General features: G+C 38.4%; 1 protein-coding gene across 12 annotated transcripts in view; it reads right to left on the reverse strand.

Moving 5' to 3' along the window:
* Positions 1 to 17797, reverse strand: part of IQCB1 (IQ motif containing B1) — a 47957-nt gene that overhangs the window by 25809 nt on the left and 4351 nt on the right. For 9 of the 12 annotated variants that reach the window (XM_082394924.1, XM_082394926.1, XM_082394917.1 and 6 more), the window contains 4 exons: positions 17023 to 17134; positions 16627 to 16789; positions 14630 to 14759; positions 2266 to 2359 (listed from right to left, as the gene is read on the reverse strand). In XM_082394924.1, coding sequence (XP_082251050.1) covers positions 2266 to 2359; positions 14630 to 14759; positions 16627 to 16789; positions 17023 to 17122 — 487 coding nt within the window. In that variant the 5' untranslated portion in view covers positions 17123 to 17134. Of the gene's footprint in view, positions 1 to 235; positions 1179 to 2265; positions 2360 to 14629; positions 14760 to 16626; positions 16790 to 17022; positions 17135 to 17797 lie in introns of those variants that run through there. The other 3 variants (XM_082394916.1, XM_082394925.1, XM_082394918.1) reach the window with 2 other exon arrangements.

Here is a 17797-nt window from a genome sequence, read left to right on the forward strand (position 1 = left end):
TTGGGTTACAATCGAGAATGTTAATTTAACAACGTGATAGAGGTTGGCAGTAATATATATTAGTACAAATGTGTCTATGTTTTATATAAATTTGCAGTTAATCAACTACACTAATAATAAATATAAGAGTTATCTTTTTATTTGGGTCTCTTTCACATTCATGTTTCTTTCACAGGTTAGAAAAACAAACCTTCCCGCAGGAATTGACAAAGCAAAGGAAAGGAGAAGCTCTTACTGGCTGGGATCCACTTCTGGCACTTGTCGCAGAAGTAGGACAGCTGCTCCTCTCTCCACGACACGTCCCCTTCATCACTGTTTAGGGAGTCCCCGCTCTGGTCGTGAGACAAGTCCACGGACACCTGGTCCTCTGACTCGATGATCAGCAGAGTCTCCCCCTCCACCTCTCCCTCCTCCAGCCCCTCCAAGGTGGACGTTCTTGTGGCTTCATCGTCGTGCCGACTGATCAAACTGCTCAGATGGATGTTACTCTCCATCCCTCCCGGCTTGCAGGTTCAGTGCTCTCGGGAACAATCTCAGTCTCTGGACACTAAGCTTGAAGGGGCTCCTTGCTGACCACACAAACAAACTCTCAGAAGAGCGTCTGCCTGGCTCTACTCAGACACAAGGGGCACTTAAAGCAATTATTTAGAATATACGATCCATCGTCCTTTTTCTGATCAAGTTTAAAAGGACGGTGACCACAAAAAGGCTGAAGATCTCACTAAGCTGTTCTCCATCAACACTCACACACACTTAACGCTGTCTGTTCCATCAATATCTCACACGCATTTCAAGTCACGTTTTTTGAGATCCTTTTGCCAACACCATCTTCTCTCTTTCTGCTTCAAGTTGCTCAGTCAGAAGAATCTGTTCTCCCAAAAGACGAATATTTTCTTTTTTCCGATTTTGCCTCTCAATGTCTCTGATCACTCCGTCACGAAGCCTCTGCTGGTCCTGCCGCTGCTTCATATGCACGCCCGCCATGGTGGCCGCCGTCAGCACCACCAAGAGGCCCAGCACCACCTTCGAGCTCCCCGACATCCCGGCGCCGGCCACCGCGGCCTCCGCTCTCAGTGCCCCAGGCCTGGGGCCGCCGCCGAGCACGCGCCGTTGTTGGGGCGGGCCAGGCTCGACCCCTCGAGTGCAGAGCCCCAGCTGCCGCCAGGCGCGAGCAGTCGCTTGTTATAATTTTTGAAAAGGAATATGGCATATTTAAAAATTTTTCAAGTATTCTCTCTCTCACTGTCTCTCTTTAACTAGGTCTTTAATATCTCACTATAGTGTGGCTAAGTACTTTATATTTTTGGTAAAATAGTTCTTTAAGTTGGGAAGTTTATAATAATATTTGTTCTATAATGGGAAATGGATAATGCTTTTTTTAAAAAGAAGTATTCAAGCATGTTACTTAGCTCTATGTGGCTATAACTACCAAAAGTATTAGTTATACTCATCGAAAGTAGTTGCCTTTAGAAAATGGGAACTGGAGTGAGGTGTGAGGGCCAAGGATTGTGTGTATTTTTTAAACAATTCTTACGGAACTATCTGACTCTTTAAATTATGCACATGCATAATTCTGAGAGTAAAAAATAAAATATTAATATTCAGTTCAATTTTTACATTCTAAAAGATATCAATGTTCTTATATTATTCCTATATAATTACATTTTTCTTAGATTAAATCTTTCAAGAAGGTAAGAATGTTGTCATCATTATTATTAGTTTACTTTCTCAGTCTCAAGGAAACATAATATAAAACTAACATGTATTTGTATTGCTCAATGTAAGTACAGAAATCCTATATAGTAACTTTCAAGTTTAGTAAAATATCATTAGATAAAAGCTTACTCTTACATCAATAGTTAGGCTGTGAGTTAAATTGTATCTATACTCTGTACATAGGGATTTCTATCATACTAAGTCTAAAATATAACTGTAATCTTTGGGGGAAAAAAAAAAAGATTTTCCCTAGACTAAACTGTTAAGATCATTAATCCTTATCTTAGATTTGCTAAATAGAAAAAGCTAAGGAGAAAGTTATATTTTAGCAATTTTCCGCTTAATGTAATATCTACATTGTTAATGTTGTCTATTTAAAGCTGGAACATCCAAATGTAATTTTATTTTTTGTGTGTGGGGTTATTTCAGTGTGGTTTCATTTAACTGTGGTTATCTGTAGTTAATGAGGTATTTATTTTTAGAAAAAAAAATCAAACTGTTAGTGGGTGACTCTACAATGAGTATCAATTAAAAAATCTTTTTTCTTACCATTCTGGATGAGTTGAACATGTCCTCCCAATAGCCAGAAGAGAGAATCAGTCACAATTTCAAAAAAGTGTAGTAATGCATCTTTTTCTTCACCCTTAACACACACAAAAAAACCCAATTGACTTTTCTGTAATTGTTTTAATTAATAAAAAAAATAGACTTCTCTTTGAGGAGTCACAGGACCTGGTTTCTGGATCTATCTCAGCTATTTATGAGGTACATGATCTTGTAGCTTTTAGTTTCTTAATTTATAAAACTGTGGTAACAGGCTGGTAATACCTACTCTACTTAACAGAAATGATTGCTATCCAGAGGTCAAATGGGACAATATACGTAGTATAAGAACTACAAGTTGATACACTAGGATTTTTCAATACCAGCTATACATAAGAATCATCTATGGAGTTTTAAAAAATATCCCTATGCACAGGCTTTAGTCCAAACATACTGAAATCTGAATCTCCAAAGTTAAAAGTCTGGACATCTGACTTTTTACAAAGTTAGGTGTGTGATTTGGTTATGTAGCCAGGGTTGAAAATCACTGCAATATGCAAATGTAGATGTCAGCATAAAAAGCATTATTATTAGTGCATTTCAGTTGCAGCTTCTACTCTATGACTCCATGAAGGCAGAGAGCATGTTATTTAGCTCTCCACTATACACCCAGTGTCTAAAACAGTTCTGACACACAGTGAAAGTTCAATCAATATTTATCCAATAAATAAATGACAATTTTTTCTGCTTCTTTCCTTCTGGAAAGTAGGGTGAGAAATTATTCTACATTAGAGTATGTGTCACAATGGGAAATAAGAAACAGATTACATTCACAATTCTGTCTTACTGGCCACATAATTTTAGTGGAAAGTTGTATAAAGGCCATTAATCTTATCCATGTCCTGAATGTACTGTGGCATACAAGTAATGACAACAGCAAAAACATGGTTGCTATGGTTACTCTTCATAATAATGAAAGTATTTTCTTCCTATTATTCTACCTCAGGGTTAGATAGGTGCTTAAATAGACGTGTACTAACAAATATACCAACAGTCAAAAAAGAAAGAAGTGTAACATTAGATCAAGAATCCCTTTAGTCCAATAAACTGCCTTAGCCAGTTTCACTGAAATAAAGGGCATGGTAATCTTCATTGCTGCCAACCTCGAAGTATAGTGCTGGGCTCCTATACTTACTGATTTCCTTTAAAAACCCATTAGATAATGTCACCCACAAATTCATGGCCTCTGAGACTGGTTAACAAAATTTACCCTTAAGTCACTACAAAATTCTGGCAGTTATTTTTCTATTCTTACATATAAAATACATATATTGGGTTGGCCAAAAAGTTCATTCGGGTTTTTCTGTAACATGTTATGAAAAACACAAACTTTCTGGCCAACCTAATATATATATATGTATGTGTGTGTGTGTGTGTGTATACATATATATATATATATGCACGTATATATGTATATGTGTATGCATATTTTAACGAGTTTGCAGTTTAGGCCATAATACCCTGTGTATGTCCCACCATGTGCTCTACTACCTACCTGCTAGCTAATTTAAAAATATATATATAATTGGGAAACAACTAGGTAGATAGAACTAATAGATAAATTCAGTTTTCTTTTTCTTTTTTTATCACTAGAAACAGAATTTTAATTAATTTTAAACCAAAGTCCAAATTGTTCCATTTTAGTCTGTGCTGATAATTAACTTTTTCTGTGCTTCCCATTGCCATGATGACCCATCAACAAACAAGTGTGGGGACCTTCAAGATGGTGGAGGAGTAAGACGTGGAGATCACCTTCCTCCCCACAAATACATCAAAAATACATCTACATGTGGAACAATGACTACAGAACACCTACTGAATGCTGGCAGAAGACCTCAGACTTCCCAAAAGGCAAGAAAATCCCCACGTACCTGGGTAGTGCAAAATAAACAAGAAAAACCACAGACAAAAGAATAGGGATGGGACCTGCACCTCTGGGAGGGAGCTCTGAAGGAGGAAAAGTTTCCACACACTAGGAAGCCCCTTCACTGTCGGTGACAGGGGGTGACCAGGGGGGAAGCTTTGGAGCCACGGAGGAGAGTGCAGCAACAGGGGTGCAGAGGGCACAGCGGAGAGATTCTCGCACAGAGGATCGGTGCCGACCAGCACTCACCAGCCTGAGAGGCTTGTCTGCTCACCCACCGAGGCGGGTGGGGGCTGCGAGCTAAGGCTCAGGCTTTGGAGGTCAGATGCCAGGGAGAGGACTGGGGTTGGCTGCATGAAGTCTGCCTGAAGGGGGCTAGTGCACCACAGCTAGCAGGGAGGGAGTCCGGGAAAGAATCTGAACCTGCCTAAGAGGCAAGAGACCATTCTTTTGGGGGTGCGCAAGTAGAGTGGATTCCTGCTCCATGTGCCCAGAGACAGCAGAGCACTGCCTAAGCGAGCTCCAGAGACGGGCATGAGCCACGACTGTCAGCTTGGACCCCAGAGATGGGCATGGACCGCTAACGCTGCCGCCGCTGCCACCAAGAATCCTACGTGCAAGCTCAGGTCACTATCCACACCTTCCCTGGGAGGCTGTGTAGCATGCCACTGCCAGGGTCCCATGATCCAGGGACAACTTCCCTGGGAGAACACAAGGCACACCTCAGGCTGTTGCAATGTCACACTGGCCTCTCCCTCCACAGGCTTGCCCCGCATGCCAATTATGACTACTGTACCCCTCCCTCTCCCTGGCCTGAGTGAGCAAGAAAGCCCTAATCAGCTGCTGCTTTAACCCCCTCCTGTCTGGGTGGCGAACAGATGCTTAAGGGGGGCCTACACGCAGAGGCGGGGCCAAAACCAAAGCTGAACCCCAGGAGCTGTACGAACAAAGAAGAGAAAGGGAAATTTCTCTGTGCAGCCTCAGAAGCAGTGGATTAAATCCCCACAATCAACTTGATAAACCCTGCATGTTTGGAATACAGGAATAGACAACGAATGTTCCCAAAATTGAGGTGGTGGACTTTGGAGCAACTGTAGACGTGGGGTTTGCTTTCTGCGTCTGATTTGTTTTTTGGGTTTAGGTTTATCTTAGTTTGGTTTTTAGTGCTTGTTATCATTGGTGGATTTATTAGTTTGGTTACTCTCTTCCTTTTTATTTTATTTTTATTTAAAAAATTTTTTTCCCTTTTTTCTCTTTTTGTGAGTGTGTGTGTATATGTTTCTTTCTGTGATTATTGTCGGTATAGGTTTGCTTTTACCATTTGTCCTAGGGTTCTGTCTGTTCGTTTTTGTTGTTGTTGTTGTTTGGTTTTGTTTGTTTTCTTTTTATCAGTGTGTGTGTGTATGTTTCTTTGTGTGATTTTGTCTGTATAGTTTTGCTTTTACCATTTGGTTTGGGGTTCTATCTGTTCATTTTTTTTCTGTTGTTTTTTTCCTTCCTTTTCTTCTGAGCCATGTGGCTGGCAGGGTGGCAGGGTCTTGGTGCTCTGGCCAGGTGTTAGGCCTGATACTCCGAGGTGGGAGAGCCAAGTCCAGGACACTGGACCACCAGAGACCTCCAGGCTCCACGTAATATCAATCAGCAAGAGCTCTCCCAGAGATCTCCATCTCAACACTAAGACCCAGCTCCATCCAACAGCCAGCAAGCTCCAGTGCTGGACGCCCCATGCCAAACAACTAGCAAGACAGGAACACAACCCCACTCGACAGCAGAGAGGCTGCCTAAAGTCATAATAAGTTCACAGACACCCCAAAAAAACACCACCAGACACGGCCCTGCCCACCAGAAGGACAAGATCCAGCCTTACCCAGCAGAACACAGGCACCAGTCCCCTCCACCAGGAAGCCTACCCAAGCCACTGAACGAACCTCACCCACTGGGGGCAGACACCAAAAATAACGGGAACTATGAACCTACAGCCTGTGAAAAGGAGACCTCAAACACCGTAAGTTAAACAAAATGAGAAGACAAAGAAATATGCAGCAGATGAAGGAGCAAGGTAAAAACCCACGAGACCAAAGAAATGAAGAGGAAATAGGCAGCCTACCTGAAAAAGAATTCAGAGTAACGATAGTAAAGATGATCCAAAATCTCAGAAATAGAATGGAGAAAACAGAAGAAACGTTCAACAAGGACCTAGAAGAACTAAAGAGCAAACAAACAATGATGAACAACACAATAAATTAAATTTAAAATACTCTAGAAGGAATCAATAACAGAATAACTGAGGCAGAAGAACGGATAAGTGACCTGGAAGATAGAATAGTGGAAATAACTGCCACAGAGCAGAATAAAGAAAAAAGAATGAAAAGAACTCAGGACAGTCTCAGAGAACTCTGGGACAACATTAAACACACCAACATTCGAATTATAGGGGTCCCAGAAGAAGAAGAGAAAAAGAAAGGGTCTGAGAAAACATTTGAAGAGATTATAGTTGAAAACTTCCATAACATGGGAAAGGAAAGAGTCAATCAAGTCCAGGAAGCACAGAGAGTCCCATACAGGATAAGTCAAAGGAGAAACATGCCAAGACACATATTAATCAAACTACCAAAAATTAAATACAAAGAAAAAATATTAAAAGCAGCAAGGGAAAAGCAACAAACAACATAGAAGGGAATCCCCATAAGGTTAACAGCTGATCTTTTAGCAAAAACTCTGCAAGCCAGAAGGGAAAGGCAAGACATATTTAAAGTGATAAGGAAAAACCTACAACCAAGATTACTCTACCCAGCAAGGATCTCATTCAGATTCGACGGAGCAATTAAAAACTTTGCAGAAAAGCAAAAGTTAAGAGAATTCAGCACCACCAAACCAGCTTTACAACAAATGCTAAAGGAATTTCTCTAGGCAGGAAACACAAGAGAAGGAAAAGACCTACAAAAAACACACGCAAAACAATTAAGAAAATGGTAATAGGAACATACATGTCAATAATTACCCTAAAAGTAAATGGATTAAATGCTCCAACCAAAAGACACAGACCGGCTGAATGGATACAAAAACAAAACCCATATATATTCTGCCTACAAGAGACCCACTTCAGACCTAGGGACACATACAGACTGAAAGTGAGGGGATGGAAAAAGGTATTCCATGCAAATGGAAATCAAAAGAAAGCTGGAATAGCAATATTCATATCAGACAAAATAGACTTTAAAATAAAGACTATTACAAGAGACAAAGAAGGACACTACATAACGATCAAGGGATCAATCCAAGAAAAAGATATAACAATTGTAAATATTTATGCACCCAACATAGGAGCACCTCAATACATAAGACAAATGCTAACAGCCATAAAAGGGGAAATCAACAGTAACGCAATCATAGTAGGGGACTTTAACACCCCACTTTCACCAATGGACAGATCATCCAAAATGAAAATAAATAAGGAAACACAAGCTTTAAATGACACATCAGACCAGATGGACTTAATTGACATTTATAGGACATTCCATCCAAAAACAACAGAATACACTTTCTTCTCAAGTGCACATGGAACATTCTCCAGGACAGATCATACCTCGGGTCACAAATCAAGACTCAGTAAATTTAAGAAAATTGAAATCATATCAAGTATCTTTTCCGACCACAATGCTATGAGACTAGATATCAATTACAGTAAAAAAAAAATTGTAAAATATACAAACACATAGAGGCTAAACAATATGCTACTAAATAACCAAGAGATCACTGAAGAAATCAAAGAGGAAATCAAAAAAATACCTAGAAACAAATGACAATGAAAACATGATGTCCCAGAAACATTTTCTGGGGGAGGGGCAAGACGGCGGAAGAGTAAGACGCGGAGATCACCTTCCTTCCCACAGATACAGTAGAAATACATCTACACGTGGAACTGCTCCTACAGAACACCCACTGAACGCTGGCAGAAGACGTCAGACCTCCCAAAAGTCTGAGCCGTGTGGATGAAAGGCTCTTGGTGCTCCAGCCAGGCATCAGGGCTGTGCCTCTGAGGTGGGAGAGCCAACTTCAGGACACTGGTCCACAAGAGACCTCCCAGCTCTATGTAATACCAAACGGTGAAAATCTCTCAGAGATCTCCATCTCAACATCAAGACCCAGCTTCACTCAACGACCAGCAAGCTACAGTACTGGACACCCTATGCCAAACAACTAGCAAGACAGGAACACAGCCCCATCCATTAGCAGAGAGGCTGCCTAAAATCATAATAAGGCCACAGACACCCCAAAACACACCACCAGACGTGGACGTGCCCACCAGAAAGACAAGATCCAACCTCATCCACCAGAACACAGGCACTAGTCCCCTCCACCAGGAAGCCTACACAACCCACTCAACCAACCTTACCCACTGGGGACAGATACCAAAAACAACGGGAACTACGAACCTGCAGCCTGTGAAAAGGAGACCCCAAACACAGTAAGATAAGCAAAATGAGAAGACAAAAAACCACACAGCAGGTGAAGGAGCAGGGTCAAAACACACCAGACCTAACAAATGAAGAGGAAATAGGCAGTCTACCTGAAAAAGAATTCAGAATAATGATAGTAAAGATGATCCAAAATCTTGGAAATAGAATAGACAAAATGCAAGAAACATTTAACAAGGATGTAGAAGAACTAAAGAGGAACCAAGCAACGATGAAAAGCACAATAAATGAAATTAAAAATACTCTAGATGGGATCAATAGCAGAATAACTGAGGCAGAAGAACGGATAAGTGACCTGGAAGATAAAATAGTGGAAATAACTACTACAGAGCAGGATAAAGAAAAAAGAATGAAAAGAACTGAGGACAGTCTCAGAGACCTCTGGGACAACATTAAACGCACCAACATTCGAATTATAGGGGTCCCAGAAGAAGAAGAGAAAAAGAAAGGGACTGAGAAAATATTTGAAGAGATTATAGTTGAAAACTTCCCTAATATGGGAAAGGAAATAGTTAATCAAGTCCAGGAAGCACAGAGAGTCCCATACAGGATAAACCCAAGGAGAAACACGCCAAGACACATTAATCAAACTATCAAAACATGATGACCCAAAACCTATGGGATGCAGCAAAAGCAGTTCTAAGAGGGAAGTTTATAGCAATACAATCATACCTCAAGAAACAAGAAAAATCTCAAACAACCTAACCTTACACCTAAAGCAATAAGAGAAAGAAGAGCAAAAAAACCCCCAAAGTTAGCAGAAGGAAAGAAATCATAAAGATGAGAGCAGAAATAAATGAAAAAGAAATGAAGGAAACAATAGCAAAGATCAATAAAACAAAAGCTGGTTCTTTGAGAAGATAAACGAAATTGATAAACCATTAGCCAGACTCATCAAGAAAAAAACAGAGAAAACTCAAATCAAAAGAATTAGAAATAAAAAGCTAACAACTGACACTGCAGAAATACAAAGGATCATGAGAGACTACTACAAGCAACTATATGCCAATAAAATGGACAACCTGGAAGAAATGGACGAATTCTTAGAAAAGTACAACCTTCCAAGACTGAACCAGGAAGAAATAGAAAATATGAACAGACCAATCACAAGTAATGAAATTGAAACTGTGATTAAAAACCTTCCAACAAACAAAAGCTCAGGACCAGATGGCTTCACAGGTGAATTCTATCAAACTTATCCTTCTCACACTCTTCCAAAATATAGCAGAGGGAGGAACACTCCCAAACTCATTCCACGAGGCCACCATCACCCCAATACCAAAACCAGACAAAGATGTCACAAAAAAAGAAAACTAAAGACCAATATCACTGATGAACACAGATGCAAAAATCCTCAACAAAATACGAGCAAACAGAATCCAACAGCACATTAAAAGGATCATACAGCATGATCAAGTGGGGTTTATCCCAGGGATGCAAGGATTCTTCAATATATGCAAATCAATCAATGTGATACACCATATTAACAAATTGAAGGATAAAAAACATATGATAATCTCAATAGATGCAGAAAAGGCTTTCGACAAAATTCAACACCAACTTATGATAAAAACTCTCCAGAAAGTGGGCATAGAGGGAACCTACCTCAACGTAATAAAGCCCATATATGACAAATCCACAGCCAACATCATTCTCAATGGTGAAAAACTGAAACCACTTCTTCTAAAATCCGGAAAAAGACAAGGTTGCCCACTCTCACTACTATTATTCAACATAGTTTTGGAAGTTTTAGCCACAGGAATCAGAGAAGAAAAAGAAATAAAAGGAATCCAAATCAGAAAAGAAGAAGTAAAGCTGTCACTGTTTGCAGATGACATGATACTACACATAGAGAATCCTAAAGATGCTACCAGAAAACTACTAGAGCTAATCAATGAATTCGGTAAAGTAGCAGGATACAAAATTAATGCACAGAAATCTCTTGCATTCCTATACATTAATGATGAAAAATCTGAAAGAGAAATTAAGGAAATACTCCCATTTACCATTACAACAAAAAGAATAAAATACCTAGGAATAAACCTACCTAAGGAGACAAAAGACCTGTATGCAGAAAACTATAAGACACTGATGAAAGAAATTAAAAACGATACAAACAGATGGAGAGATATACCATGTTCTTGGATTGGAAGAATCAATATTGTGAAAATGACTATACTACCAAAGCAATCTACAGATTTAATGCAGTCCCTATCAAACTACCAATGCCATTTTCCACAGAACTAGAACAAAAAATTTTACAATTTGTATGGAAACACAAAAGATCCTGAAGAGCCAAAGCAATCTTGAGAAAGGAAAAAGGAGCTGGAGGAATCAGGTTCCCTGACTTCAGACTATAGCACAAAGCTATAGTAATCAAGACAGTATGGTACTGGCACAAAAACAGAAATATAGATCAATGGAACAGGATAGAAAGCCCAGAGATAAACCCACGCACATATGGCCACCTTATCTTTGATAAAGGAGGCAAGAATATACAATGGAGAAAAGACAGCCTCTTCAATAAGTGGTGCTGGGAAAACTGGACAGCTACATGTAAAACAATGAAATTAGAACACTTCCTAACACCATACACAGAAATACACTCTAAATGGATTAAAAACTTCAATGTAAGGCCAGACACTATAAAACTCTTAGAGGAAAACATAGGCAGAACACTGTATGACATAAACCACAGCAAGATCCTTTTTGACCCACCTCCTAGAGAAATGTGAATAAAAACAAAAATAAACAAATGGGACCTAATGAAACTTAAAAGCTTTTGCACAGCAAAGGAAACCATAAACAAGTCAAAAGACAACCCTCAGAATGGGAGAAAAGATTTGCAAATGAAGCAATTGAGAAAGGATTAATCTCCAAAATTTACAAGCAGCTCATGCAGCTCAGTATCGAAAAAAGAAACAACCCAATCCAAAAATGGGTAGAAGACCTAAATAGACATTTCTCCAAAGAAGATATACAGATTGCCAACAAACACATGAAAGGATGCTCAACATCACTAATCATTAGAGAAATGCAAATCAAAACCACAATGAGGTATCACCTCACATCGGTCAGAATGGCCACCATCAAAAAATCTACAAACAATAAATGCTGGAGAGGGTGTGGAGAAAAGGGAGCCCTCTTGCACTGTTGGCGGGATTGTAAACTGATACAGCCACTATGGAGAACAGTATGGAGGTTCCTTAAAAAACTAAAACTAGAACTACCATATAACCCAGCAATCCCACTACTGGGCATATACCCTGAGAAAACCATAATTCAAAAAGAGACATGTATCACAATGTTCATTGCAGCACTATTTACAATACCCAGGACATGGACGCAACCTAAGTGTCCATCAACAGATGAATGGATAAAGAAGATGTGGCACATATATACAATGGAATGTTACTCAGCCATAAAAAGAAATGAAACTGAGAAATGAAACTTATTTGTACTGAGGTGGATGGACCTAGAGTCTGTCATACAGAGTGAAGTCAGAAAGAGAAAAATAAATACCATATGCTAACATATATATGGAATGTAAAAAAAAAATGGTTTTGATGAACCTAGGGGCAGGACAGGAATAAAGATGCAGACGTAGAGAATGGACTTGAGGACACAGGGAGGGGAAGGGTAAGCTGGGACCAAGTGAGAGAGTAGCACTGACATATATACACTACCAAATGTAAAATAGATAGCTAGTGGGAAGCAGCTGCATGGCACAGGGAGATCAGCTTGGTACTTTGTGACCACCTAGAGAGGTGGGATAGGGAAGGTGGGAGGGAGACGCAAGAGGGAGGGGATATGGGGATATATGTATACATATAGCTGATTCACTTTTTTATACAGCAGAAACAAACACAACATTGTAAAGCAATTATACTCCAATAAAGATGTTAAAAAAAACAAAAAACAAGTGCAACAGGAAGAACTGGATGGGCTCAGTGGCAGAGGCTGGGCTTTCAGGCCAAAGAGAGCTGGTCCTCCTGCCTTACCAGCCTGTCTATCACACCAGTACCTGCTCCATTGGAACCTGAGTCATGGACTCAGACAGCAACTTCCTGCCTGGATTCTGGACACTTCTGTGTCCTCCTGGTCCTGTGCACTGAATCCTGTCTCTCGTCATTTTCTTTTTATTCACCATTTTAATTTGTTCTGTGGTCAAGTGGCTCTCTTTTTTTGTAGCTGATTTACTCCCTTTGATGTATATACTAAAGAATTTTTTATCTCTATACAAATACCATGATTAAGAATAAGAAAGTATTATGAAAAGTACTGAAGGACTGTAGAAATGAAAAGAATATAAGTATTATTGCTTTTAAGTGGGGAATATTAAATAAAAGTGCTTTGAAGAAAACATAAAGCTTTCATAATGGTCTGAGCTATTCATGAGATGGAAATTCATTTTACAAAGGAGGAAGCTGAGATAGAGTGAAATCAAGTGATTTGACCAAGAACCCAGAGTTAGTTTGTGGCACAGCCAGAAAAGAAATCAAGTTCAACACAATTTCTATAGTTCATGCCGCTTTAACTGAACTGAATTATATCTAGCAAATATGCAAATATTTATTTACTGCTAGCATCCCTCAAAATGTCAATGGAGATGCTAGAAGTGGCATCTGTGACCCATATACTCTACCACTAAGTTAAATTCTCTGCCAACAATACTTCTCATATTCAAACCACTCTTTTGTCCATACTGTTGTATATCTTGCTCAATTTCACTCTTAAACTTTTTAAACTTATTTTTTTGAATTAAAAATATACCTGTCTTAGGTTTTCTATAAGAAATACCTAGAGATTTTATCTACTTTATTAGCCTGAGAGTTGTTTAAATGCAAAACTATGTCTATTCCTTATATACCCAAAGCATCTCAAATGGAACTTAACATCCTATAGTGACTTACATTATTTCCCTTCATAATTCACAAAAGTTGTGAATCTGCTCTATCTCTGATGTGGCAGTTGGCCCAAATGTACATATAGCCAAGAACTCTTCCAAGGTGGAATTTCAGCCTTGCGGACTTATCACTCCTTATATATTCTATATCCAAACTGATCTAATTGACATTTACAGAACATTACACACTACAACTGAGGAGTTCACATTCAGGTATACGGGGAGTCTTTGCTTTTGCATGGTACCATGTTAAATGAAATCTGTGTATGTCAAAAGCTTTACATGTCCCTGATATCCATGAGTTTCAGTTAAGACAGCACTGTGCAAAGTAAGGACTGCTTGTAATGGAACCTTCACCACTATAAAACATATGGAGTGCCATAAAACAAGTCTGAAAATACTTCAAAGGTCTGAAATGACACAGAGTATGTTATCTGACATGACAGAATTAAATTAGAAACTGATAACAATAAAACACCAACAAAACCCTCAAATATTTTGAAACTAAGCAACATACTTCTAAATGATCCATAGGTCAAAAAAAAAAAAAAAAGTACATATAGCATCCAGCACAATTCACCCAAGAAATACTTGTTGGAGTGAAATGAATCCAAATGTTTAGGTTGAAATATTTTGACTAGAGAGGATCTGAAGGAGCATATAGAAAGTGCACCTTTATTCTTCTTCACCATTGGAGCTACTGAGAAAAGCCTTGGGCCTAGAGAACAATACTTTCTTCCACTACTGATTTAAGTAGAAGGTATGTTTTAGGAAAATGCTACGGAAATAAATGTCTATGGGTGATGCTCAAAACTGAGTAGTAAAACAGATCCTTCAAAAAGCATACTGTCATACAATATGCTTCAGTTCAGTCAGCACTTTAAAAATTTCAAATGTAGAGATTTTCTTTTTTTGGGTTGTAGCTTTAAAAATGTTTGAATCCATTACTCTAATTGTACTTTCAGTCAAATATTGCACACTTGAAAAAACAATGTGGAACATCGTCTCAAGAATTAACCTGTTTTGGCTACAAAACAAAAAACCCTAAATAAATACATATACCTTAGCTGCGTTGATGAAACATGTTTGCAATTGCCTCCCCAAAACCAGAAAATTTTCTGCAGCTGATGGAAGTAATTCATTGTAAAATTCCTCTGCATCTTCTCCTGGTTCTAAGCCCACACAGCAATGGCTGAAATAAGAGCACAAGTTTGTGATTAAGTTTGTGCTAATTATAAATTTTAGATGAATGCTAAAGCTTCTATAGACACGGTGTCTTAATGAGAATTTTTAGTATCTTTCTTTTGTTGCCAAGCCAATAAAGAACTTTTACAGGAAAATTAGTGTAACAACTTTCTTAACAAGTAACAAGTAAACAGTGGTGTGGATTTTGCCTGTACTTAGAGCTAGGACTTACATGTCCTAAAAACTTACTTGTCAATCCTTCAGGAAACAAAATACACTTGGCTCACAATAAAGAGAAAGAGGCAAGTTTTCAGTGAAGGGGCTACACACACTCTAAAAGCAACAGAATACCATTCAGGAGTAACATATGTGTTAACTGATACATTTTACACATCAGAGAGCTGAAAAATAGCTAGGGTAGCATTAGTCTACAAGGGACAGATTATCAATTTTTTCCAATAGATCTACTTTCCTAAAATCTGCAAAATATCTGATTGCACATTCCCTACATCAGAAGAGGAGACAGCAAAAACTCTAGTAGGAACAGTTTACAATATACATTGAAAGAGAGAAGGTCATTTAGAGAAATGGGTCCTCTGGAAACCACACATAAAGTCACCCCCTGGATATGAAACGAGTATATTCAAAAGTCTCAATGATAAGAACTATTTGTGCAGACTAATACCAAAAAAAGTCCCCAATCCAAGAATGGTCTCTATGTGTGTACTCTAATGAGTAAGTACCGATGTTAGAGGCTTGTGCAGACACTGATAAGCAAGAGTGACTACATACTGAGTACACTAAAAACCGACTAATGCTTTTTTTTTTTTTGCATATCAGTTCCTAAGGTCAATAGACTTACACTACATGTACCAGTTTCTCTTTTCCCTTTGGTTTCTAAAGTTAATTAAGAGTACTACTTTCATTGAAAATGTTAATAAATGAAATACGTTTTTTGTACATTCACAAACATGGGGATTTCTTAAGACTTGGAGTCCACTTCTGAGAGCCTAGCTCAATCAATATTTCCATGAGCTAACATATCTAACAACACAAAGACATAAGGCTCTATTTACTTAAGGAAATAATTAATCTTGAAAATTAAGGTATAAAAAAATATTGCATGTGTTAACTGTTTTTCCTAACTGTATACCTTGAATCTGGCCTTTATCTACCTATGTTTAATTATAAGCAGTTTCAAAAGCTAAGATCCAACTAGTACTGCACATTTTCAGTTACTTAATTAGGAAGTGGCTTAGACACTGAGAACACCTGATTTATTTTATTGCCTCCTATATGAAAAAAGATTTTGATCTTTTTCTCGTAATTTCTAGCATGGCAGTAGATCAGTAAATGCTACTTCTAAATTTATTGACATGATTTGGGTTACTTAATGAAATATGCAGTTGAGACAGCTAAACCAATATACTGTGAAATGAAGTTTCTGTATCTCTTCTCCTGCAGTCCTTTGCTTATGCCTTTCATTTCAGCACCTATTTCATTCTGCCTTGTATGATAAATCCACATGACTGTCATCCCACGTCTACTGTAAGTTTTTCCAGTATAGAGCCAGTGCCTTAATCTCTTCATTTCTTCAATATTTTTTAGTCTTTAGTCTATTAGGTCCTTGGGATTCAGTGGTGAGCACAAGATCACCATCTTCGTAGAGCTTATGGAGTGAAATTTTTGACAGTGAAATATTCACAAATACAGTTAGGAATAATAATATATAGTATGAAGGAAAAGTACATCCATAACATACCATGGGAGGTTGCCAATGCTTGTTAGCCAGATGAAGAAAAGAAAGCAAATGTTGAAATTAAGAATCTACTACTATATCCCTCAACAACAAGCTGATTTATTGTTCATTTTACCTTAATATCTGTGTAAGCTGGGAAATTGTAGTCCAACCACCCTGGATTCGAGAACAATCTTGACTGAGGACCAAGAGGCAATACCGAATGAGATCATAACAATATATATCTTGTTTGACTTTCTTCAACTCTGAGCTTCCAAAAGGTGTGTTGTTTATTATTTCTAAGGCAAAAGGAAATAAGATACACTTATTTTTGCTCAATAAATCCAAGAGCTATCCATATTTTTATAGGTTGAATAATGACTAAAAATACATTTAAAAGGAAAAAGAAATCACTGCTTTATCACAGTGTTAAGATTTCACTGAACAAATTAAAAACAAATGCTAAAATTGTACCCATGATGGAACTTGTTTTGTTAAACAGTGTCAGCCGATCACAAAAAGATTTTCTTACCTTTTAACTTCAACAGTATAACAGGGACATTCTGCTCAGGACTTATTGCAACTTCAGCAGCTAGAGATAAGATCCTTGGGTCTGTACCCATTGCCTTCATTTCTCATACCACCTATATTTGACAGAATCAGAAAAATAAAGGTCAATAGCCTAAAACATTCACCCCCTAAATAATGTTTGAAATATAAATGACAACAGCTTTGCTTGGTTCAAGAAGTGAAGGGTAGATTTTTCTCATTTCTTCCTTATAGGGAGAAACTGGTTTTTCCAACTAGTGTACCTCTAAAAGAGCTAAAGACCCTTATACCTTACTGTAACAGCTACACTAGGTACTGTTTATTGTGCACTCTCTAAGAGTCAGAAACTGTGCTTGGTGCTTCACATTCACTCTCTCTAATCTGCACAACAATCCTAGGTCAGGAGTTAATTTTCTTTTATCATGAAAGAGAAACTGAGTGTGCAGAAATGAGCTAATACAGGCCTAAGACTGATATCTTTTTTAAAGGTCTCCTTACAAGGTTGGCCCTTGCCTGATGTCTAGGAACTTGGATTTCAGGAGGGTTTCCACCAGTTTCCTAATATGACTGGCTCACTGGGCCTAAACTGTTTGTAAAAACAATGCGGTTTATGTTGAACACCTGCTTTCCTTCCTGAAGTCTGGAATTCTGATATGTGGTAGCAGACGATGCCTACATGACCATCTCCAATAAAGACTCTGTCACTGAGTCTCTAGTGACCGTCCCTGGTAAACAACACTTCAACATGTTATTACAAC

Source organism: Balaenoptera borealis (genome assembly GCF_965194805.1).
Source record: "Balaenoptera borealis genome assembly, chromosome: 5".
NCBI classification, from domain to species: Eukaryota; Metazoa; Chordata; class Mammalia; order Artiodactyla; family Balaenopteridae; genus Balaenoptera; species Balaenoptera borealis.